General features: G+C 35.4%; 1 protein-coding gene across 1 annotated transcript in view; it reads left to right on the top strand.

Annotated features, from left to right (window-relative positions):
* LOC149807465 (uncharacterized) overlaps positions 1 to 27,363 on the top strand; it is a 496,731-nt gene that overhangs the window by 438,878 nt on the left and 30,490 nt on the right. Inside the window, exons 72-82 of the mRNA XM_089956330.1 lie at positions 961 to 1,158; positions 2,955 to 3,083; positions 7,318 to 7,488; positions 9,816 to 9,971; positions 12,746 to 12,952; positions 13,863 to 13,982; positions 16,822 to 16,992; positions 18,706 to 18,861; positions 22,655 to 22,849; positions 23,520 to 23,648; positions 24,674 to 24,817. Coding sequence (XP_089812456.1) covers positions 961 to 1,158; positions 2,955 to 3,083; positions 7,318 to 7,488; positions 9,816 to 9,971; positions 12,746 to 12,952; positions 13,863 to 13,982; positions 16,822 to 16,992; positions 18,706 to 18,861; positions 22,655 to 22,849; positions 23,520 to 23,648; positions 24,674 to 24,817 — 1,776 coding nt within the window. The remainder of the gene's footprint in view (positions 1 to 960; positions 1,159 to 2,954; positions 3,084 to 7,317; positions 7,489 to 9,815; positions 9,972 to 12,745; positions 12,953 to 13,862; positions 13,983 to 16,821; positions 16,993 to 18,705; positions 18,862 to 22,654; positions 22,850 to 23,519; positions 23,649 to 24,673; positions 24,818 to 27,363) is intronic.

Genomic DNA, 27,363 nt, shown 5'->3' with positions numbered 1-27,363 from the left:
ACAATATACTATCAGTACTTTTAAATTATGTGTATTAAGAGTAACATCCCATTAGCTGCAGCATGTTTGTACAGCATTGTTATTATTCTTTATCTTTAAAAAATTCCTGTCTTCACCCATGACATCTGAATATGTCTTCTGTGGAGCAGATTATAGTTTGTGGATTTCTATCGAAAGGATATTAAGAAGTTTTAGTGCTTTTAACCTCTGCAAAATTAAATCAAGTAAAAGAAATCTGAACATTACTTTGGAACAAAATCTGTTGATCATTTCATTTTTGTACAAGTTTATGCAAAGATTATTTAAAATGTTGATAGTACCAGTCTCGTTTTTAAAAAAAAATATCCACATGTGTGTGTGTATTTGCCTTGTGACAGAATCTACAAGTACAACACACAAAGACACACTTAAAACAAATCCAGCTTTGGAAGATTTATTTTAAAGTATTGTTAATTCACATTTTCTATTGTCAGCCATTTTATCAGCTTTCTGCTATTAATATTGAGCTGGACATTTGAAAAGGATGATCCTTATTATGATGACTGTCCAGAATTCATCTCTAGTAATTAAAAATGCGGTACATTAAGTGAGATGACTGTCCAGAATTCATCTCTAGTAATTAAAAATACAGTACATTAAGTGAGATGACTGTCCAGAATTCATCTCTAGTAATTAAAAATACAGTACATTAAGTGAGATGACTGTCCAGAATTCATCTCTAGTAATTAAAAATACAGTACATTAAGTGAGATGACTGCTTTACGATCTCTATTCCTACAGCCAATCAATCTAATATCATGTTGGTCAAAAGGTTTCTTTACAGCTGAAGCCAACAAAAAAGAACTGCACACATTTTCTTCATCTTTACATCCTCTTTACAAACATGAGTCTGTTTTTCCATCCAGAGTTCTCATGTGCGTTTAAAACGAAATTGATATATTTTTTTTTATCCGTGAAAAGATGTTGCAGAATGACATTAATGCCCATGAAAGCAGTGTGGTGTCAGTTCGAGAAGCAGGTCAGAGAATCATTGCCACAGAAGCTGCCGCCAAATCCAGTGTAACTAAGCGGAAACTGGATGACATGAAGAGCTTGTGGAACAAACTCCATGACAAGAGCAAAACCAGGCAGGAGGAACTTGAAGAGGCTCTTAAAGAGGTGAGTTATTCTAATGTACTTCACTATGATTCCTAATATATTTAGGAAACAACACTCTCATATCGAAGTTTTACCATTGACCCAATTATGGAGCTAGTAAAATAGACATATTTGCAACAGTTACACTACCTTCAGCATTCCTAAACCCTCAAATACAGTGTTTTTATTCCCATCCAAAACACATTCTAGATGGTGCTGCTGGAAAAAATAGAATATGGTTCTACATTGCAAGGAGCATCATGATGTTATCATAGAAACACAATTCACAACAGTTTACTATGATTTTCCTGCTGCAAATTTTAACAAGCGTCAATTTTGCTAATGCTTGTCATTTACAGATGTGTTTGACTTTTTAGGGCTTCACATTGAGATGCAGGAACACTGTTGTAAACACCTTTTCTGTCAGCCTTTATTTTCGTGCTACTTGTAACCACCAACCATCAAGGTTCTGCAGCCAATATAGTTGGTTGGGGAAATGATTGTTATACTTAGATGTGCCTTTTAAAGGTTTTGAGCTTTCCAGATCCAGATTTTTTTTGAGTTATTGTTCTTTTCCATCAGTATGTCCACTTCAGCAGATCCTTGTAACCAGCATACCAGTCATTTTCTTGAGGCTTATATGACTCTATAGGGGCCCCGAGTGGTCTAAAGTGTTCACCGTCATGGATCATTGCCATCTCACCTCTGCGTGGGTTCGAGTGTTGGATTGAGCCAATGTGGGTATGTGAGAAAGCTTGCCAGTAGCTTCTCGTGGGTCAGTGGTTCTTTCGAGGGTTTTCCTGGGTTTTTCCTCCACCATTTGTACTGGCTGCCATGTATAGCCTATCTTGTGCTGAAAAATGGCGTTAAACCCTACAACAAATGCAACAAAAATAGAAATATGACTCTTTAACTTAGTCCAGTTGTATAATGTGTTGTGTTTTTTTTTGTTATGAACACTGACACGCACACATTTTGAAATCACAGAATCCACATTTTGAATCTCAAAACCTAACCACATCATCAGGAATCTTGAAGGATATGTATTTGGTACGAATATTGTCTCAGACTGAATGTTATAACACAGACTTGAATGATATAATTACAGATTTATTCTTGTCTACTCCAATTAGGACAGAATCACACCCCTTATTAAGTATAGTCTTCTGGAAACTTGGATTGCTTGCATCTCAACAACCATTCAACACATTCAGAAAGAATTTGATTATGCAATTTAATTTGGTAAGAATGGTGTCTGTAAGATCTGGATGTGGGTTTTAAGTTGTCTACACTCATTTGGACATAGTTATGGCCCTTGTCAATTATATCTTTACAAGGGAAGTTGCTAGGAATTAGCTAAACAAAGTCAACATATCCTTATGTAATTTTATATGGACAATTGTTTCTAGATCCGGATTTACCTTTTTGCAAGTTTTGTCTTGTCTACTCCATTTCAACAAAATTATCCCCAGTGTCAATCAAGCTCACATCTCTCCAGTGGGATGATGCTTGTATTGATGTGACCTTGATTTGTTGACTTTGCATTGCACTTCATTTAGATCAAGTCAAGTTCCCAGATTCCCCGTCTTCTCCTAACTTTGGTTTTCCGACACAAGCTGTAAGTTCAGTTGGAATAAGCGAGGCCCATTGTTGCATCCATCGCTAATATGTCAGCTTGTATGTTTCATCAAGGCATCTACATGATATTTATACTTGTGCACCACATTATGATACATATGTCCATGATTTTCATGTAAACAACTCTGCTGGCATACCATATACCAATTTTACTTTTTGTGCTTTTATTTTTTTTCAAGGCAAAAGAGTTTTCTGATGACCTTCAAAGGACACTGATCCGCATTGGTGAGATAGAGGGGATGCTTATTATGTCTAAACCAGTCGGGGGACTTCCAGAGACTGCCAAGGAACAGCTGGAAAAATTTGTGGTATGTAAAAATTTCAGATATGTTTGTTTTATGCCTTAGGTTTGGGTTATTTATTTATTTGTTTATTTATTTATTTATTTATTTTGACACAAAACAATGGCAAGGTCAAATTTTAAAAACAGAAGTCAGATTAATATACTTCTATATGTGTAGATTTTACTAGGTTCCAGATTTTTGGATTGGGATGTTATGAAAATACCATTACTCAGCTGATATGGCCACCTGCCATGTTGTGTGATACTGCATGCTTTTATGCATCGGTTCATAATCGCATGAAGTTTACATATTTCTGAAGACAAACTGTATACTTTTCCATGTAACCTTGTACATTACCGTCATTTTGCGGCTGGATATTTTTTCTTGTGTCATTTTCTGGCTGGATAATGCCCAGTAGATTTGTCTGTGTAAACTTGTACCTTGCCATCATTTTATGGTTGGATATTATCCTACAGACTTGTCAATATAAAATTGTTTCTCATGTCATTCTCTGGCTGGATTTTACCCTGTCAACTTTTCCATGTACAAATATATCACATACAATGGACAATATATCATATACATTGGACAAATATATCATATACATTGGAATAATATATCTTAGACAGTGGACAATATATCATAAACAATGGACAAATATATCATGTACAGTGGACAATATATCATACACAATGGACAAATATATACAATGGACAATATATCGTGTACAGTGGACAATGTATCTTATACAGTGGACAAATATATACACTGGACAATATATCATATACAATGGACATTATATCATACACAGTGAACAAATATATCATATACAATGGACATGTATGTCATATACAACTGAATGTATTCATGTTTCATTCAACATGCTTAACATTTAATTTCATAATATAAGGAATTTTTTTAAATCACAATTAATATTGTACATTAACAAAACATTAATGAAGAAATAAATTGTTTGCTCTGATTGATTCTGAACTTTTAATATACTGTCTGTGTTTGCTTAAATGTTCAACTGCAAACAACATAGACCTGGATCTGACATTGCATAATGTGCTGGCAGAATATAATCAATATTGATTACTCCTAACAAACTGCACAGACCCAGATTTGCCAGTGTATTATGTGATGGCAGTTTGCGATTGGACTCAACTTGTAAACAAATATATATGGTAGACATTTTTGGTGATCATATTTTTCCTTCTTTACCACTAGTTACTTGATAGTATTTAGAAAAGAGTTTGATCACAGAGCCAACATTTCTAAGCATACTGCTATTTTTAGGGAAAGGACCAGGCTATGCTATGGAACATAGTTCACCTCTCGTACTCCTACGACACTATGATAAAAAAGGTTTCTTTGACCTTCAATATTTCTGATAATGCCTTCTTGGTAAGCTGTCTTTTTGCTAACCCATAATAAGACTTCAGCCCAATCTCAGCTGTGCTTCACCACCATCAATCCAAAGACTGATGCCACTTGCTTTCATGTATATGTTAGACTCTTAATAGTAAGATATGATGGAGTATTTTTTTCAACATGTTATAAACAATAAACAATAGTATTTTGTGTCATTGTATTGAAGTTATTGATTTAGCCAATAAAATTAAAACTGGTGAAAGCTTTGAATTTCATTAAAAGTGTTTTTTGTATCCAGCACTACCTCATTGAAACACTTCACGGAATCCATGCATATACCACGTTATACAGTGGCTTTATCATAACAAATTTCATTTATGTGTAAGTTCACAATTTCATAATAAAATGGTATTTTTGACCTGCTTATAATGTGTTATAATGAACCTCACTATAATGAAGTAGTTTTGTATGTCATAGAAGGCACCAACTCCAAAAATGGAAGTCAATCATTTTAGTCTGATTTTTAGCAGAACAAAATAATTTTGTCTTGCTCCAGATATGCACGTCATTAGTAAGATAAGAACTGGACTGTGATCTGATTGTGTGTGGATCAGCTTATAAATTTACCCACAGGTACTTGATTGGATACACAGTCAGAGACTTTGTCTTGAAGTATTCAGTATTTCTCCTTCAAAAGAATAAGAGCCAAAGAAACCATCAGTTTATCACAATCAAAAAAAATATGATCTTCAGGATGCCACTGAACTATCTTCTGAACTATCGAGTCCCACATTTGATGTCTTCAGGCCAAATTATTGAATCTTATGCACTTTAAAACTAATTGGTTTGCACCTACTGGCATAAAAATCCATCTTGACCTAGAAAAACTTAATGGTGGAAATACTGTGTTCCGAAATCACCTTATTCACTTAGTGCCAAATTCAAAGGTCCTTTTTGGTCAAAATTGTTTATCTACATTGAAACCCCTCAACTATAAAAAATACATTTCATCATCTCATCAGACTACCTTTCTACACTGAAAACCATAAGTTGGACAATCCATTAATCATACAGAAATCTGATGTCCTCATACAATCCTTACTGCTCTGGTGGCCTAAGTTGTTAGAGCATCAACCTCAGATGTGGGAGGTCCTGTGTTCAAACCCCATCTGAGTCGTACCAAAGACGTATAAAAATGATACAGCTGCCTTGCTTGGCACTCACCATTAAGAGGTTGGTATTAGTCAGCCTGGTATCAGGATAGTGTGACTGGATGGGACATGATGCTACATGTCTGCAGCATGATGCCCCAGTGTTAGACATCACTATAAACTGCCACACTGCAGAGATTGTAGTTGTATGACTAAAATTGTTAAAGCTACATTAAAAAATGAAATACATACAATCTGGAAAAATTATTCTGTACTGTAGGCTGCCTAGTCACATTGGGTAATAAAAGGGCAGATGAACCAGCAAAAACTGCATGTAGTCACCCATTTCTGAATGGAAGGTTCCATATACTGACTTCAAATTTTGTATAAATTAGCAATTTCTGTATATATGGCAAAATAATATGAAGGAAATGTCCACAAATGAGCTAGAGAAAATCAAATCCATCACTGGAACATGGCATCTCTCATATTGAACAAATCACAGAAATGAGGTGGTATTGTCTATGTTGCATATAAGACACACATACTGGACTCATGCATACCTCCTGAAGGGTGAACCTCATACCAGACTGCATTCCATGCCAGTTTCCACTGACAGTTGAACACATTCTCGTCATGAACATTGACTTCCATACTCTGGGAGACAGAGGTTTTCTTTAAAGTGAACTCAATTGATAAACTTGATGATGTTTTACCATCAGAGAAAATGTTTTTGAGAGAGTATTATTTATAAAACAAATTTGTCCCTATATTTTAAGGATTTTACATTTTTTATCATCTTTTATTTTGTAAAGATTTTACATTCTTGTTTGGGAGGGCAGTACTTTATGTTTATCTGGAAGGGTGTATCTTCTTAAAGTTGATGCAGTTGTTAATACTTACTTTTTTACAACTTTATCTTTAATTGGCACCCCATTATTTTGCTGATGTGCTGTTGAACACTAAAACACACACACACACATCAGTGTTTCATGATAAACACTTCTCTAACATTTACAAAATTTGGAAAGTTTTTATTTAAAATATTTTTTTAAAGCCTTACCCTGTGATTTCCCAAGCTTTTTTTCATTAAGCTTACAAACTTGTACTTGTCAAGAAGCGCCAAGACAAAATACTGGTATACACTAATATCATTCCCTAGCTTCTCTTACCTCCAGGCTTGAACCTGTGCACTTGTCATATTCCTTCTGCAGAAAATTAAATCCCAGATCCTCAATTTATCCTTGCCAAGAGATAAAGAAGTTTCATTGTATTTGAAAAGTGTAAATTGTCTTTTGTCGAAAGTTTACAATAATGTTTCATCATAACAGAAATAGTGGCTTACAATGTTTAACAAAAGTTGTTTCATTCCATCAGTACAGTTCATTCTAATCCAACAATGGCTCTGTTCAAAATACTTTCAGTTTACACTTGTATGTATACATAAAATTTCAGAGATATATCCTGCAGGCTTTTTAAATTCATGAACTTGATCTCATAGTTGCCTGACACACATTTTAAATACATTTTAGTTCTGTATATTAATTACCAACATTATAAATTGTTTTCTGTTTTTAGTCCTTCAAGTAATGAAAGACAGATTCATCACATGAGAGATTTTTGTGAGAACCAAAACCAGTATTTCCAGAATTACGTGTGTATTTTATATTCTACGTCCACTTCAGGAATAGATAGTTTACGCTTATCAGTAAAAAGCTCTTTTACCTCCACAGGAAGTTTACAATGAGATAGGTAACCTTGAGGGTGATGTTGCCAGAATCCAGAGCAATGGTCAAAAGCTGGTTAAGAAGAGCCCTGACATTGCTGCAGCCAACATTAAGCAGAATTTACAGTTCCTTCAGCAGAGATGGGACCATATTAAGGGCCGAGCTGAGGACAGAAAGGTCAGGAACAACAGGGATAACTCTTGCCTTTTTGCAGTGTTTTAATTAAAAGGCAGATTTTTAAAGTTTTGCAAATAAAACAGATATTTTGATCACTTAAATGTTAGTGTTTTTAAAAAAATAAATTATATGAAGAAAATATTTTGATATTTTTCAACATTAGTAGTTAATTGGTTTATAGAATCTTTCAGTGAAAATTACATGTAAATTTCCTAAGTAAAACTTATAATAAAAGATTTATAAAAAATACTTTACATGGAAAAATGAAAAGAAGACGAAGAAGAATGAGAGACTGAATGATTAACGATTTTCTAAATTTGGAGAACAGATTTTATGCTTAAGATTTTATATGAAAATGTGTCATATTTGTAGGTAGCTTCACCTCTCCACCATTATAACATGCCCCATTATAACATCAGTGTTTTATCTACAAATGGCTTCATGAAAGTCATTTGACTCATCAAGGCAAAAAACAGTGAGTCATAATCCAACCCTACGAGTCTTATTCAAGCCAATGCTCAGTTTTCAGTAGTTTTTAAAAAAATAATTATATTGTTTAAATACACAACAAAAATATTAGTTATATAATGTGACTAAAGCCAATAAGGCAATTCCCTTGCCAGAAGCATCTGAACATTCTCTATTTGTTAAAAATCTTCTTGATGGTTTCATGTCATCAGAAATAATCTGAGCATATATGACAAGGCATTCATTGTTGGCAATGTCAGTGCTTTTATCTGCCATTGCCATCACAAATGACGAATCGTGCAGGTCGTGTATAAGACTATCCTCAACATTATTTGATAGGTGCTCCAGTAACTCTGAACAGGTAGTAGCCGAATCACTGGTTGAATTCTTCAAAATACCAATGGCATCAATTTCTTCAGCCGTTAAGTCGTGTATTAAATTAAGAAGAGATTTATATTTAAAAAATGGATGTCTTCCACACTCAGCCAATGTACACACTTGAGTAGCACTTTCACTACTATGTCTTGTTTGTAAAACTGCATTAACGTCTGCCTGGTGTTGTGTACCTTCAATCAGCAGTTTGTGTTCTGGAAACCCAACATGCCTTGCCAGTGTACTTTTCTGAAAGTTCTTGTTTTTTGCACATTCTGGTCATGGAGGTTTTTTTGTGCCTCTGTTATATGTGGCAAAACATAAAGGCATCTTTACTGTTAAATTCTTCACTCAACTTCTTTTTGAAAATGTAGCCACTGTGTTTTCAGCCATTGCTGCACAAATTATGTTGTATCTTACGAGTAACCGTTACTTCATCCTTGGATGATGAAGACTTCAGTGGTTCAATAACAATACTATTATCATCAGTCAGTCATAAAAGCAGTCTAAAAGATAATTTCCTTTGTTTCGGATCCAATTTAATATTTTTGACTTGGACACCATTTTCAGTAAAACGCTGACAGATCTTGGAACAACGCAAGGCATACAACTGAGCGAATGGAAATTGTTGCTTCATTGCGTGACATTGGTGTGCATAACATAGTAGTTTCTCGTGAGAATCACTTTAAAATCACGTTTATTTTCCACCTCTTTCTTGGGTGGGGGTGATTATACAGTTCTAACATCCTGTTGCTACAAATGATGTGACAGTTATATGTCACATAAGGTCCGCTCCAGGCTCCACACTCAGTTGTAACCCTATGTATTATGGATAACATTAGCATAAGAAACTGTTGTACGCATGTTTTCCCTGTTTGGGAGAATTGTAATCTAGCCATTTAAGTAGTTAGACCAAACCTTAATTTTGTGTCAGCAAAACATAATATTGAGGTGCTTCAATTTACGTCCTGGCAATGATTTTTAGACCAAACCTTGTTAATAGGCAAAACAAAACATTGGGGTGCATCAGTTTATGTACCCGCAACGATTTTTGTATGTCAAATCGGAAAAGTCTGCATATTTGACACGTGATGCATGGGTAGATAAAACACTGTAACATGCTTATGGATATAACTTAGTACTACTGTTAACCTCCTGACCCAAATTGTGCCAATGTATAGCAATATGGATTGAAGAAACAAGGTGAAACTGTCTTGTATCATTTCCTTTTCAGAACACTATTATTTATAAAACTTTGATAGAGCCTGCTATACCATGGTTCATTATATTGTGCTATTCTCAGTATACCTCAGTTTCATACATTTCACAGTTCTCACTATAACGCAGTTCAGTATATTACACGATTGGCAGTTATGGTCCCCATACCTTGAATCAGGAGGCCTTTTATACTTTTTTGGTAGGAGTGCTTAAAAACACATGAATTTACATCATTAAAGCAATTTTTTTTCCTCAATTTTTGACTGCAGAGCAAGCTTGAAGAGGCAGTACAACAGGCCAACAGTTTCCACTCTGACCTGAACCTATTCATCACCTGGTTGACTGATACAGAGAAAATTCTGAACAACCAACGACCAGTCAGCAGAGTAATGGAACAAGTAACAGAGCAAATTGAAGATCATAAGGTGTGCTAGTTAGGTGTTTCAGTGGTTTAAAATAGCCATGTTTGGCAATTTAAACAAATTACCATATGTACTTATTTATTGCTTGAGCCTAACTGCAAACTGTTTAGATCTAGATCTGCTATCGCATAATGCACAAGCAAATCTGGCTCTTTGCAGTTTCTTAGGAGTAACCATTAGATCAACATCGATCTTGATCTGCCAGGGCATTATGGGGTAGCAGATAAGGGTCTGTGTTGTTTGCAGTTGGACTCAACTTATGAAAAAACATGCCACAGAATTCAGAATTAAATTTTGATCATACAAACATAATTAGAGAGATTCATTTAATCTGGATGAGCGACCTTCTAGATAATGATTTTTTAAAGAGACCAAATTTGGTGTTGTAGGATCCATTCCCTTTGTCTATATTTTGGAGGCGATGTAAAAATAGGCATGCTGTTAATCAGCCTTTTTCTGTTTTGCAGTTTCAGATCTCATTATCAGTCATGCAAATAAAGTTGTAAAATAATCCCTTCCATCAGTAATTACTTACCAGAGAGTTCAACATCAGAGTGACATTCATTGGGGGAGGGGAATAAAGCTTGTATTTTGTGGCAGCAAATCATGATGTCTTAACACATTCTTGTTGTATCAACACGTGTCCACAAAAATTTCTGTCACTTATCAGACTTTTTCCCCAAAAAATTAACATGGCTGCCTAATATTTTATGAAATTTAATATAAATGCGTTAATAAGAGACAAACTTAACTGTGATAAAAAAAAAGTATTTTTTTGGAAGCTTCATTTGTTTTCTTTAAGAATATTTATTAAAAGGTTTAAAAAAAACAATTTCTAAAAAAATTTGTAGAATTTTTCCAAACAACAGTTTTTTTTTTTTAATGCCACTCTAAATGTTTTCCAAATTAAATATTCATTGTCAACAAGCAGACTTGCAATCTCAAAAATACACAAGACCTAAATATCTGGTATGGTCCAATGGTCAATATACACAAGGCCTAAATATCTGGAATGGTCCAGTGGTCAGTATACACAAGACCTAAATATCTGGTATGGTCCAATGGTCAATATACATAAGACCTAAATATTTGGTATGGTTCAGTGGTCAGTATACACAAGACCTAAATATCTGGTGTGGTCAATATACACAAGACCTAAATATCTGGTATGGTCCAATGGTCAATATACACAAGACCTAAGTATCTGGTATGGTCGAATGGTCAATATACACAAGACCTAAGTATCTGATATGGGCCAGTGGTCAATATACACAAGACCTAAATATCTGGTATGGTCCAGTGGTCAATATATACAAGACCTAAATATCTGGCATGGTCCAGTGATCAATTCAACAAGACCAAAGTATCTGGTATGGTCCAGTGGTCAGTATCTATCTTATTAGGTCTCCAAACACTTACTGGAGAGTAATAACAATGGTTGTATATTTGTTACTTTTATTCATTTTTTCTTTGGTTTTATTTATGCCTTGGCTACATTTATCTTGTTTATGAAGGTCTGGCATGCACATACACTGCCACACAGTAGTTACAAATCTCATTATGTGAGAGACTGATGTTTTAGTAGGTAAAAAGCCCACAACATTCATTTAATTTTAGGTGTTGGCCATGGTCAAGAGATTTTGCACCTCTGTTGCCTTTATGCTTCAAGTCTATTAAGTGTATAAAGAAGTCAAGAAAACGTGACCAAAGAATTTCACAGGATAATTGACCTGTTGGCCTAGCACTACAACTTTCAGCTGGCGAGTCTATGATAAAAGCTGCAGACCAGTCTAATAACTCTGCTAAGTGTTTGTTTAATTTTGCTTGACATGTAGGTTGATCAAGTGGTCAGTTAGGAGCCTGATAGGTCACCTATAAGGGCTTGTCAACCAGTATGTAAGAAGTCTAGTGGTTCACCAGTGTTGGTTTGTCAAGGTCTGTGTTGGGAGTCAAGTAAGTCACCTCTGGGGGTTGGTCAGGCTGATGTAAAGAACCCAGTGAGTTACCTTTGGTTGGTTGGTCAAGCAGTATGTATGGAGGCTGGCAAGTCACCTATATGGGTTGGTCAGCTGTATTTAACAAATCTAGTGGGTTGCCTGTGTGAGTTGGTCAGGCAGCATGTAATATTTGACTGGTGAATCACCAGTGTGAGTTGTCAAGAAACCTCTAAGGAGCCTGGTGACTCACCTGTGTGGCAGATGGTCAGGCAGTGTAATGAGCCTGGTGAGTCATCTTTGTGGATTAGTTGAGCAGTATATAGGTTCACATATGTGTCTACTGGTCAAGAGGGCCAGTACAGAGCCTGGTGGGGTCACCTCTTTACATTTGTACTATATAACCTATTCAGTTTTGAATCTTTAAAACTCTCACCTCCTATTTCCATCACATTTTCACTACATGCATGTCATCTGCCTACTGCCATGACTTATTTGGTGAAGAATAACCCAGTTTTAAAAGAACATCTTTGTTAATTAGTGGGTGTAGCATTCTCAGGTTTGAGCAGTCAGGCATAAAACCTTTGTCTAAATGCCTGATACGCTCGTTTGTCAGATATGTTGGGCAGATACAGCCATTTTGGAACCATGGTGATCAATGATGACTTACATTTTGACTATGGTTTCATGGATTTTTTTATAAAAGTTAATCAGGATAGTAAAATGCCAAATTTCAGCAATGTTTAGCTGTCATTGATTGGATTTCTTTGGTGTTATACAGCTGCATATTTGTCAGGTTTTAGTTTTAATAACTCATTCACATTGGTTTTATCACCATTGCAGGCCCTTCAGAAAGATATCGGACGTCACCGTGAGGTCCTTATTTCTCTGGACAAGACCGGAACTCATCTGAAGTATTTTAGTCAAAAACAAGACGTGGTACTGATAAAAAACCTACTCTCCAGTGTACAACACAGGTGGGAGAAAATTGTGTCTAGGAGTGCTGAGAGGACACGCCATCTTGAGAAGGGCTACAGGGAAGCCAAGCAGGTAAACTGACCATATTTGAATGATCTTTATACCTTGTTAAAACATGCAGGATTTTAGATTAGGAGTAAGGATCTGTATTGGGGGATTTACATATGTTAATGGGGATTTTACCATTTTTAACTAAAACAAATTAGTTAAGATGGAAGCCATAGCAATGTTAAAATGAGATTATTGTTTTTAGTGCCTAAAAAGACAAGGCTGCTGTCCCCATTCTGAAAGAAGGTAGCTATTTGGTGCAAACATTGTTAACATCATCATAATGGTATATTTGGTGTTACTGATGGTTTAGTTTACATAATCACAGTGTCACCAGTGTTACTGACAGTAGTAACAGAATCTTAGTACCATCAGTGTTACTGACAGTTTAGTTAACATCATCACAGTGCCATCAGTGTTACTGACATTAGTAACATAATCACAGTGCCATCAGTGTTACTGACAGTTTAGCACAGATTTTACTTCCACAGATCTTTACATTTATCCAGTCAGATAACTTGTTACATCTACTTGAATCACCAAGTCCTTATTGTTCAAAGACGTGATGGAGTCATAGTTTACAAGGGGAATTTGGTTTAATGTCCAGGGCTTTTAGGGCCCTTGGCCAGAGGTCAAACCAATATGGACCTTCTTTCATGAATTTCTATGTGTTCCCCAAAGACCACAATCTTCAAGTTGTTAAAATATACTTGAATAAAATTATGAAAAACCATTTGTTTAAAATCTGAAGTCAGATTCAATATTGTATAACCATTCATTGTTTATAATTTACATCACATATCCCCCCAAAAGTTTCCAAATATAAAAAAGATTTAAATCTTTGTCCATTTTTATATACAGCATCAGTTTTAATTTGCTTTAGATGCTTAGATGTAGAATTTAATGCAATACTTTTGAATATTTCTTCCACTAGTTTAATGATGCCTATAGAGATCTCATGGACTGGTTAATTGATTCAGACCTGTTTCTGGATAGAGAAAATACAATAAGCCATGACCCAGTCAAACTTAAGGACCAAATTGATAAACACAAGGTAACATCTATCTATCTATCTATCTATCTATCTATCTATCTATCTATCTGTCTGTCTGTCTGTCTGTCTGTCCAGTATATAATACAATTATCTGACTTCAAACTGATATCAAGGCGAAGTGGATGAGCATCATATGCATTGAATATATACACTTAATTTACCTGCCTTTGATTTGACCCATGAACTTTCGAATGAGAGGCAAAGCTCTTCATTACTTGAATTCAGTACAAATACCAGAAACAAGCTAGTTAGATATGTGACTTTCATACAGCAAAATGTATTTGACTGATTCTGCGTATAAATTCGTCCCTTTTTTTCCTTCATATTGCTAGTAGATATTCCTTTTGCCAGTAAATTCATACATTTAGAATCAATTATTTTTTCTTGTGTATGATACCACAAGCATTTGAGGAGTCACTATTAGTGCAGAGCCAGTCAGTGATGAGATGGTATTATGCCGCTTTCATACCTGACCTATGCATACCTCCTGATGGCTGTACCTTGACCAGAGTGTATACCTTGCCAGTGTTCACGGATTCAACCAGAGTGCATACCTTGCCTGTGTTCACTGACTTGACCAGAGTGCATACCTTCCCGGTGTTCACTGACTCAACCTGAGTGCATACCTTGCCAGTGTTGACTGACTTCACCAGAGTGCTTATCTTGCATGTTCATTTACTTGACCAGAGTGCATGCCTCCCCAGTGTCCACTGACTTGACCAGAGTGCATACTTTCCCAGTGTCCACTGATTCAGCCAGAGTGCATACCTTCCCGGTGTTCACTGACTCATGTGCATACCTTCCCAGTGTCCACTGACAACACAATATATTCTTGTTGAGTGGAGTTACTGCCACCCTGTAAGATGGAAGTGTTTTATGTAACCTCAGTTAAGAAGTTTTTGATGATGCTCCATCTTAGAAAACCTTGAACATTTATGTGAAGAAAGTAATTAATAACACAAATTTTGACCCTATATTTTAAGGATTTTGTAGTTTTAGCTCTGTTGGTCATACACCAGAAGAGATTGTGGGAAGGTCAGTTGTCCATCATCCATCTGTTAACCTTTGTTATTACTGTTCCTAAACTGCTTGAAGAATTGCCTTGAAGCTTTACACACATATGCATTCCAGGGTCTAGTTGATCCAGCTAAAAATATGTAGCTCATACATCAAGTATGGTCATCACAGCAGCCATCATGAAAAATTATTATCACTACTACTCCTGAATGAATGGTCATTTCAGCATGGGGTATTTATTAAAACACTTCTTGTGATGTCTGATGTGACATCCAATATGGGTACCACAACAGCAGTCCTTAAAATCTTATTACTACTTCACCTACACAGAAAGTTGTAGCACTATGACATTTTCACTGAAGACTTAAAATGTTGTCTAGTTAGTCTTAATAAAAATTGTGCCAGTCTGACATCCAATATGGTTACAATGATGGACACCTTGAAAATCTTGCTATCCTGAATGGAAAGTCATATTGACATGGGGTTTTCACCAGAACACTTATTATGATATCTAGTTGGTCCTGAATGAAAATGGTGCCTATGTGACATCAAATATGGCCGCAACAATGAACATTCTGAAAATATTGTCACTACTTTTTCAGGATGGATGAATGTGTCATCATGGGGTTTTCATCAAAAGTCTCATGTCAAAATGGGGTTTTCACCAGGAGTTTTCTAATGGTGTCCAATTTATCTTAAATAAAATGGTGCCAATCTTATTTCCAGAATTGCTGCCACAGTAGCTCTTTGAAAATCTTGTCACTCAAGAATATCAGAGATGGTTTCATCAATTTGCAGTTAAAATGAAGAAATGGTATTATTTTAAATTCCTGGAAATTCTTTTCAGATGGTAGAGCCCAAGACCAATAAAGGAGTCTCGTTTTCTTTAATCTTTTATCTTATACATCTTTTAAAATATTTCAACATCTTTATCTTTTATCTTGCAGTAATATGTGGTTATGTTTTCTCAGTGGCTGTGTTCTTAAAGTGTTTTGCAATTTTGTATATTTGCATTTTTCACAATGTAACTTTAATTGGCAGGCCAGCAATGTGGTAGCAAACTTAAACCACATATGTACGCAGTACATACATACATACATACATCTGCATGCATTCATTTGCAAGACTCTACTAAAACTTCTCAATGTAGATATATCAGATTTGGCACGAATAAGTGTATGCAGATGTCCAGACTTTCTGGAACTTGACAATTTTGCTCAAGAGCTTGCTGGAATGAATAAACAAATCCCACTCATGGTAGACAAATTAAAGTTGGAAAGTCTTTTTCATATGAATATATATGTTTGACCTGATTATATTTTTTATCCATTCCAGCAACTTTTCAATATGTTTACTTTCTAGGCAGTTTTCATAAAAACATTGTTAGCAAGATCAAGCGAAAATTCCATGTACGATAGGGAAATGACATATACAATAGGGAAATGACATGTACAATAGGGAAATGACATGTACGATAGGGAAATGACATGTACGATAGGGAAATTCCATGTACGACAGGGAAATGACATGTATGATAGGGAAATGACATGTGTGATAGGGGAATTCCATGTATGACAGGGAAATAACATGTATGATAGGGAAATTCCAAGTACGATAGGGAAATGACATGTACGATAGGGAAATTCCATGTACGATAGGGAAATTACATGTATGATAGGGAAATTCCATGTACGATAGGGAAATGACATGTACGATAGGGAAATTCCATGTACGATAGGGAAATGACATGTACGATAGGGAAATTCCATGTACGATAGGGAAATGAAATTTGTTCATCTATTCATTATTGCTGTTCTGACAGGAGTTCCAGAAGATACTTGGAGCAAAGCAGCCATTGTATGATGGGATCAACAGGATGGGGAGATCTTTAAAAGAGAAATGCCCTGAAGAGGACATCCCTGTCGTGCAGGGGACACTGAATGATTTGAAAAAGAAGTGGAACAGCGTATGTGGCAAATCTGTTGACAGGCAAGTGTTGTGGTGACTTTCTATTTTTTTCTAGTTTCAGATTATACACATGCACATTAATATTTGATTGCTTTCAGTTAGAATAAGTTTGATGTTCAGCATGAAAATTGGCACAGATTGACTGAGAATGACATTGAATAGCACTGAACCAAGGATTACACTAATGTATACAGTGTTCAAAAATAGATTACACTAATTTATACAGTATTCCAAGTATAGATTACACTAATGTATAGTGGTCAGGGATAGATTAGACTAATGTATACAGTGTTCAAGGATATTACACTAATGTATAAAGTATTCATGTATAGATTACACTAATGTATAGTGGTCAGGGATAGATTACACTGATTTATACAGTATTCAAGTATAGATTACACTAATGTATTGTGTTCAAGGTTAGATTAGACTAATGTATAGTGGTCAGGGATAGATTACACTAACATATACAGTGTTCAAGGATAGATTACACTAATGTATAGTGTTCAAGCATAGATTACACTAATGTGTACAGTGTTCAAGCATTGATTACACTAATGTATACAATATTCCAAGCAAAGGTCATGCAAGCTTTAGTACTGTGAATTTTGAGCTATAAAATATGAAATGTTCTTGGATGCTGTTGTAAACATTACATGGGAGAAATTATCAACCATCTCTTCCTCAATTTGTGATCGACAGTGTCCATAACAATGACTGCAATATAGGGAATGACACAAGAAAGCAAGGGAGACCCTGATGTTTTGGTTGTCATGTATGGGGAAAGTGTTATGGGATGCTAGCAGCTTTCATTGATACATGGGAGTTGTAATCTTCGATGTCTTACACAAATATTTGTCTAATGGAGTTGAATATTTATGGATTTTGGATCTGAAGAAGTCAATTAAAGTTGATAAATTAATGACAGACTTAATATAGATTTAGATGACATGCAGGACTCAAAAATTTGTGTATCAGTAAAGAAGTTGCTTCCCTTTAAGATCAAAACACATGTATACATCTTAAGCAGACACTGACAAACTAAAGCTTCATGACTGGAATTAACACCCACAAATGGCCACAGTCAAACCCATCAGTATGTTTTTACTGGTTAATTTCTCAAAATAGTGATTTTAAATCTCACCATACACTTCTTGATCTAGCACATAGCAACGACTAAGTACAACAATTATGTCATTTTTTACTAATAAAAACAGTCATAACATGGCAGTGTCTGAGTGCATCCCTATATCATTTGATCTAATATAAACAGTGCGTGGCAATGGTTGGGCACAACTGGGTTCTCAAGTTTTCATGTCATTCTACAATGAGGGAATGGTGTGCTCGAGTTTCCTGAATAGTATGTAATACGTAAAATATAATCAGCTTTAGTGTCTTGACATGAAATGTGTCCATATATAACAATGATATACGTGTGCCAAAATGTGATGTACATCAATTATATAAAAATACAATTTGGTATGCTACCACAAAATGTAACACTATGTAAGACATGTAATGTGACATTAAATAGATTATCATGGTATGAATTGTGTTACGTGATATATCATTTTTAACAATTGAATGAAAGTTGTCAACTCACTGAGAAAGCAGGTCACCAATTTAACTCATTTAATTATGATCCAAATCATTAACATGATTGAAATTTTACAAAGAAATGACAGTTGGTTTTTAGAACACTTGTCTCAACAAATTAGAATATTTTTTTCCCAGGCAGCGGAAACTGGATGAGGCCCTAATTTTCACTGGACAGTATAATGTTGCACTGCAAACCCTGCTTGACTGGCTTGCCAAGGTAGAACCAGGACTCCGAGAAGAACAGCCTGTTCATGGAGACATCGATACAGTTAATAACATGGTGGAAGAACACAAGGTATCTAAATGTTCACGATGTTAAAGAAGATGCAGGAGTTGATTAACAGATAAATTTGCTGTATTTCTCCTGTACTGACAAGGATCATTCTGCTGTATTAATTAGGGTCATGTGGTGATCCAAGTTTCCACTGGCATCCTGAGAAATTTTGTTTGTTTAATATCCCAGTGGAAAGTTAGTGAATCTGGCGTGCTGGAACTTGACATCTTTTCCATGTGTAACTAGATCTGAGCCATAATTTTACCTTTATTTTGCCAGAATTCATTTAAGCTTAGCATTGCTTTTAAGTGCATTTAATCATGATTAGTCTTTGTCCAGGCTGGACCCTAATATTTGGGTAAAATTATCTCCCTTTCAATAAAATAAAGCACAGTTGGCAAAAATGGAGAAGTGAGTGTAGAAAGTTCAAAATAGTCACCTAATAGTCAAACTAATGTTTTTTTTCTTCATACTTTCATTTACAGTTATCAAAATGATGATGATGAAATATTATGGAAAGTTTGTACAAATATTAAAACTTGCTCCACCACATTTGATGTTATAATAGAAACCTTGACAATCCACATCTTCCGCAATAAAAGTTCTATTTTCATATATCATAATATTGGGCAGAACATTATTAGTATTGAACCTGCATGCATCCACCGAGTAATAATTTGTTTCAAATGGGCTAGAAAAAAGTCCAACAAGTTATAATTTGCTTCAGGATGGGCTAGAAAAATTCCACCAAGTCATAATTTCTTTTAAATTGGGCTAGAACAAGTACACTGAGTTATAATTTGCTTCAGATGGGCTAGGAAAAGTCCACTGAATCGTACTTTGCTTCATGTGGGCTAGAAAAAGTCCACTGAGTCGTAATTTGCTTCAAATGGGCTAGAAAAAGTCAACCAAGTCATTTGTTTCAAATTGGGCTAGAAAAAGCCCATTTTTTATTTATATTTCAAGAATCATATATGAATTTTTGGCAGGAATTCCATATGATTCACTGTAATTTCTGGTATTCATGATCATCAAATTAGCACCAAAATTGACTGCAGAATATAAGACTTCATTTTCTTTCTTTCAACTTTCTCATTTAAGGGAAAATTTAAACAGAAAGTGAGTGTTTTACTAAGATTGTTAATGCATTGTATTGAAATCGGGTTGGGTGTAATGTGATATCAATGCAAGGCAATGTGAACTTTGCTTTTTGAACCTGTTTAGGTTAAATGACAGACTTAAAGTGACTATTTCACCTAAATCGTGTAGAATGGACCCTTAAGTATTTGATTTTGCCAGTATGTGTATTGTTGTAAAACTTTTAATCAGATATCTCCCCATTTTCATAATGGCAGATATGTATTCTTCCAAAATTAGACATTTTTCTTTGCTGTTTGAATTGTTGACTACATATCAGAAGTGGAATTTAGTTTTAAACACTGGCATCTTAGTGTGTTAACTTGCTTCTGCTTGGTAAATATGCTGTCTGCTTGGTAAATTTGCTGTCTGTTTGGTAAATTTGCTGTATTCTTGGTAAATACACTGCAAGGATTCAGATACTTTACATTTCTATACTTTAATTAGTCCGAGTTTCCTCTGACCCTTGCCACCCCATTTTTTGATATTTGGACATGTATGTTGGGATGTAGGGTCAGAGCGCATTCCCTATCAAAAAGTTGGAATTCGCCGACGCCATTTGGTGTCGGCAAGGGGTAGCCGCTTACTAGCCGGCCCAGCGAACTTAAACGACCTTTCTTCGAGATATACCTGTATGAAATCGATAGGAATATGATTTATTTTCTCAAAAATTGTGAGCATAGCATTTGTCATGTCTTTAATCCGTTGACAGACGAGACAAAAGTACATCGTTCCTGAAATTTGACCTGGATCTGGCCATTTGCATTCCGAGTCACATGACTATACAAATCTCGGAACCTACATGTCAATGACATCAGAGGTCATATAGTCACGTGATATCGAAATTAACAAATTTCCAAAGTTGTTGTACATAGAATTTGGACGTATTATATAGAAGTCACTTAATGTTTGCAAATAAACATAATGCACACTTAATTCTCAACATATTTATTCTGAGAGCAACGAACAGAAACTTGTCAGTATCGCAGCAGTGTGGAGAAAACCGTTTTCAAGAAGTACCGAGCACGTGTCAGCGATGGGGTTTTTTGTTCGTGTCACGTGACTACTACATTGACACGTGTACTTCGTAGTGAATCTGGTTTTCTTCAAATTTCTGCAACGTTTACAGATTTTCGTCGTTATTTTCATAATAAATATTTTTAGAAGTTTGTTTTTTAATTTTTCTATAAAAATGACATTGCTTTTATTTATATGTTCGATTTGTTTTCCTACAGCAACACTAGAAATGGTCTATTGTTGATATCACGTGACTGTATGACCTCTGATGTCGGTTGCGAGAGTTGTGTAGTCACGTGACTAGGAATACAAATGGCCAGATCCAGGTCAAATGTTAGCAACGACGTGCTTTCATCTCGTGTATCAGCAGATTAAAGACATAATGAATGCTATGATCGCAATTTCGGAGAAAATAAATCATATTCCTATCGATTTCATGCAGGTATATTTCGATGAAAGGTCGTTCAAGTTCGCTGGGCCGGCTAGTAAGCAGCTACCCCATGCCGACACCAAATGGTGTCGGCTAATTCCAACTTTTTTATAAGGAATGCGCTCTGACCCTACACCCCAACATAAATGTCCAAATATCAAAAAATGGGGTGGCAAGGGTCAGAGGAAACTCGGACTATACTTTAATTTGACATGAAACAAAAGTATGGTGCCATCTGATCATAGAGCACCTTTATTACAAAAACACCTGTAAGTAACAAACAATTATTATAATGTAGCCTAAATTTATATTATGTTAGATGAATGTACTGGTAAGTTTGTTTCATATTAATGATTTGTTTTGAGACGGGGTTCTTTTACTACCAAGAATGCAGAATGATGAGGAACTTCAACTACTGCTGCTATTTTAAAAAAACAAAATTATATAACTACCATATAATCTCACTTAATAAGTTCAGTCCATCTGGAAGCTGCTCATAGCCTGATCTGCCATGCCATAATGTGCTAACTGATATGGGTCTGTGCAGTTTGTTATAAGTAACAGAGACCCTCATGTGCCAGTGCATTACATGATGGCAGATAATGGTCTATATTGTTTGCAGCGGTCTGAACTTGTAAGCAAATTTATATGGTAGCATGTAAAATTCTGTCCTTGCAAATCAATAATGGCTGTTTCTCAAGGTACTTTTCAGGTCAAAGCTTTCTGCAGCATCAAGTTAGTTCTACACTATGTCCCAATTGCAATTAACATCTTAAAATTTCTTCCGAAAATTGGGTTTCTCATAGCTTATTGTTAGCTCGGTAACAAATGAATTTTTCACACAACATGCTGCAGCCTTTACAGATGGAAATACTAAAATAACTTTTGCTACTAAGAATCTTTTTTATTTTCAATCAAAGTTTGAAGATTTCCTCAGGATTGAAAAATTTGTGAACTCTTTTCCAAGAATAAAAAAGGTTTTCAGGTGATAGTTTTAAAACTTAAAAGTGATTTGACATCCTTTCGTCTATCTTGACCACAAACAAAAATGTACATATTCTGAGTGTTGAAATTTAGGGAAACTGGAGGCCTCCTCTTCATCATTTAGAATTGTAACTAATTTTTCCTGACATAATCAGGAATGCATAGCAAGAAAGAATTATGTATCTGAAATTAGACTTTGGCTTGATTTAAAGTTAGTTGTATGTCTATGTCTGTGTCTACTTCCAGGCATTCCAACAAGAGCTTGGTGCTCGTGCCAATAATGTAGCATTTGTCCGCAAGCGAGCTAAGGAGCTCATGGAGAAGGCAGAGGAAGACACTACACAGCAGCAGGCACAACTGATTGAGTTATCTACCCTTTGGGACCGAGTCTGTAAACTTAGTGTCAACAAACAGGAGCGATTAGAGCAGGCTCAGAAACTGGTATGTCCAGATGGATTTTGCAAATGAAACAAAATTGTAATACCATATATATAAACAACATAGATCCTGATCAGCCATCACATAATGTGCCAGTAGATAAAGAGTCTGCATTGTCTGTTCAACTGATTACACTTAACAAACTGCATAGACTCAGATCTGCCAATGCAAAATGCCATGGTATATCTGGGTCTGTGCAGTTTGAAGTTGGACTTATAAGTGAGAATATACAGTAATCTGAATTATAAAGGAATGATATCCCCATTCCATCTGGTTATGTAACCATTTTTCAATATTATTATTCAAGAATAATAATTCCTAGCTTCTTGTCTAAACTATCCCATTGACTTTTGAATACTAGAAGTGTAATTATTATTGTTCAGGTCATGAGAACAGTTACCAGTAACATTTAAATGCTGATATTTCTTTTAAGAAATATGGAAGCTTAGGCCCCATTGCACACCACAAAAAGTTAGTTTTTGCACAAGTAGTATTATGTGAAATAGGGGTCTGGACTTGTGTAAATAATTGGTTATTTGGATAATAAAAGTATACGAGCAACATAATGTTGTAGAAGAATGGTTAATATTCACAGTCAAATAGCTATTTGGTTGAGATCTTCAGAATGAGTGCACAAATGTATGTTTTATGTGTTTTTAATATGCTTTTCAAGGCAGAGGACTTTGATAAAAAGGGTAAAGCCTTACTAAACTGGCTGGCCACTGCAGAGAGGCAGCTCCGATACAGAGGTCCAGTCCCAGATGATGAAGCTGGAATCATAAAACAAATAGAGGAACACAAAGTAAATAGTCTTGCTTCTATCCCTACTGTGTTTGTTTGTATTCTAATATGTCATTTGTTATCACCCTTTATTAAAAGAGAAAACTATTCAGAATCAAAAGTCATCATCTTGCAAAAAAAAATTCAACACTTCCATTGTAGATAAATAGTAAAACCTGTGCCTAATCATATAATGGTCTCATATATAGGAAATAGTTTTAAGTGGATAAGCGCATATTTTAATTAGAGACAACCTAGCATAAAATAAAGCCTTATTTAGGGTATTGTTGTCAGTCTAAAAGTGTTTAGAATGTAATTTTGTTTATGGTTAGATACATAGATCTTCGAATGTAATTTAACTAAACGCATTATAGATTTTTATCATGGACTGCACAAACTGTGATCAGAGTGATAGTTCTTTTATATTTTAGACATACCTTCTACTCTCTCATCCACTACCAAAATAGACTGTTTTGTTTGTTTTTATATAATGACAGCCTCAGCTGCAACCAGTAAGAATTATATTTATGCAGATTTTCATGGATGGTTGATGATCACAAGAGTTAAAAACATGGATTCTTTTGATTCATCTATCAGTTCATTTGTTTTCAGTAACTTTTTTTTTTTTTTTGTGGTCTGAAATAAACCAGATAAAACTAAGCAAGTTATGTTGGTTTTCACTCAGTAATGTACAGATTTAGTACATTGCTTTACTGTGTGGCTTAATGGAGATAAAGATATGATTACTTGTGGGTTTGGTTGCTTGGGCTTCAAGTGTTCATATTTTTCTTTCATTGAATACTGACCCAAATATGATTGCATGTGTGAGTTTGGTTGCTTGAGCTTCTTTCATTTTGTTTTCTTTGAATACTGAATTAAACATTTTTTAATGTTTTTGGAAAGGAAGAAAATAATTACTTGTTTCTGTCCAAAACGTTTTTAAAAAATGATTGTATGCATTTTTGTCTTATTTCATTTCTTAAGAAACAAATAAAGTTGTTTAATTTTGCTATTAACTAAAATGCAATTTTATTTTACCCATTGTAGCAATTTGAAGAGGAGTTGTTGAGGCAAGAGGCTAACTTACGTGAGACACTGAACATTGGTCAGGACATTATGAAAAGATGTCACCCTGATTCTGTGTCCACCCTGAAGCGATGGCTAACGGCCCTCAGGAAGAGATGGGAAGAGGTATGTTGGGTACTTTTCTGTCAGCCGATTGGTAAGATAAATTTGGCATTTTATTTGTTTTACTTTCATTGTACAAGAATTTCTTAAATGTTTATAGGAACACTCCAGTGGCCTAGTGGCTAGAGCATCCACCTTAAATGCAGGAGGTTGTGGGTTCGATCCCCGGCTGAGTCATACCAAAGACTTACAGAAATGTACTAACAGCTGCCTCTCTTGGTGCTCAGCATTAAGAGGTTAGCGTTAGGACTAGTCGGCCTGGTGTTGGATAATGTGACTGGGTGGGACATCATGCTACATGTCTGCGGCATGATGCCTCAGTGCTAGACATCACTATAAACTGTCACACTGCAGACATCATAGCGATATGACTGAAAAATTGTTATTGCTACATTAAAAATCCAAACCACACACACACTCAAATGTTTATGTTGCAATATACAGTTAAGTCTTTATAAGGCTTCCAGTGGAAGCCATGGTGTATACCACCTAATTGGCAGACTACTTTTAGCTCATTAACCCCTGACACCACGTTTACGTTTGCCGAGCTCTGTAGTGTCAAGCTCATTTGTATGATACTTTAAAGTGGGTGGTATTATAGAAAGGTAGACAGATGTAGCTCTACAATGATACCAAATCTGGACAATCTAGTTGCACTACAAAATACAGAGGGAAAAACCTAACTTTTTGGCCCACCGTGGTCGGAATCCGATTTTGTTTCTGGATTTTAGACATTTTGGCCTCAGATCTAAGGCAGACCAGTCTCAACTGCACACAGACAGGTGAACCTTTGCAAACAGTAGGATAAGATGGGCATTTGGAATAAAGAATGGTGTTGATACGAAAATTATGAGTCCATCAAGCATATAAAAAAAAGAACTCCAATGTTTACCCTTCTGCTTATGCGCAAGCGAGATGGCCAATGAAAAACGATGTTTCTAACACAACGAGGCATTAGGTCAATGGGAAATCTCTTGGTAGTTGATGTAATGGGCTGTATTCAGAAATAGCCCACAAAATGTGTTTCCTACTCGCATTTCAGGCAAAAATGACAAAAACCTCCAGCAGTTAATGAGTTAATGAAGCAACAATTATGAAAACCTTATTGTTAGACAGTCTTACAATGAACTCTGGTGTATAATGAAGCCAAGGTGGATACGACCACATTGTGAGATTGAAGACATAGTAGGTACCACCTTACTGTGAAGCCATGGTGTTTACCAACCTTTCTTGAGACTGTCTTATAATGAGGCCACAAAGTTGATACCACCATATTGTGAGACTGCCGTTGAAAGAAGCCATAGTAACTAGAACATTATTGTGAGACTTCTTTACATTGAAGTCCTTGTGTAATACACCATACTTTGAGACTGGATTTTAATGATGCCTTAGTAAGTTGAACCTTATTGTAAGACTTTCATATATTGAAGTCATGGTTTATAACACCATACTGTGAGACTGCCTTAAAATGAAGCCATAGTGTTTACCACCTTATTATGAGACTACCTTGTGATGAAATGGAATTGTGACTATATCTGCCTTAGTTTTCATTAATTTACCTGATAATGAAGACATAGTGTATAGCACCATATTGTCAGACTAAATTATAAAGGAAGCCACAGTGTATACCACTATATTGAGAGACTGAATTATAATGAGGCCATAGCGTATACCACTATATTATGAGACTGAATTATAATGAAGCATTAGTGTGTACCACCATATTGTGAGACTGAATTGTAATGAAGCCATGGTGTATACCACCATATTGTGAGATGGAATTACCACCATATTGTGAGACATAATTATAATGAAGCCATAGTGTATGCCACCATATTGTTAGGTGGAATTATAATGAAGCCATAGTATATACCACCATATAGTGAGACTGAATTATAATGACGCCAGTGTGTATACCACCATATTTGGAAACTGAATCATAACAAAGCCATAGTGTATACCACCATATTATGAAACTGAATTATTATGAAGCCAGTGTGTATACCACCATATTGTGAGACTAAATTACAATGAAGCCATAGTTTATACCACCATATTGTGAGACTGAATTATAATGACGCCACTGTGTATACCACCATATTTGGAAACTGAATTATAACAAAGCCATCGTGTATACCACCATATTATGAAACTGAATTATAACAAAGCTATAATGGATACCACCATACTATGAGACGGAATAATAATGAAGCCATAGTGTATACCACCATATTGTGAGACTGAATAATAATGAAGCCATCGTGTATACCACCATATTGTGAGACTGAATAATAATGAAGCCATCGTGTATACCACCATATTGTGAGACTGCCATATATGATTTGGGATTATGACCATATCTGCCTCAAACATGACTGGTGTTGTAATAAAAGACATTATGGTGTTCTGTAATCTGTTATTAACATTTATGCTTACACTTCAAGTAGGAATCTTCAGTTTTATGACTGATATTGCATATGGACACAAAAACTGGGAATGATTTTATTTCTTTACTTAGCAAGTTTGCATAAAACTCCAATGCACAATCA

Source organism: Sinohyriopsis cumingii, chromosome 1 (assembly GCF_028554795.1).
Source record: "Sinohyriopsis cumingii isolate HCF-2022 chromosome 1, ASM2855479v2, whole genome shotgun sequence".
NCBI lineage: Eukaryota > Metazoa > Mollusca > Bivalvia > Unionida > Unionidae > Sinohyriopsis > Sinohyriopsis cumingii.
Note: the sequence above shows the minus strand (reverse complement) of the source record. Positions and strands in the feature narration are given on the sequence as shown.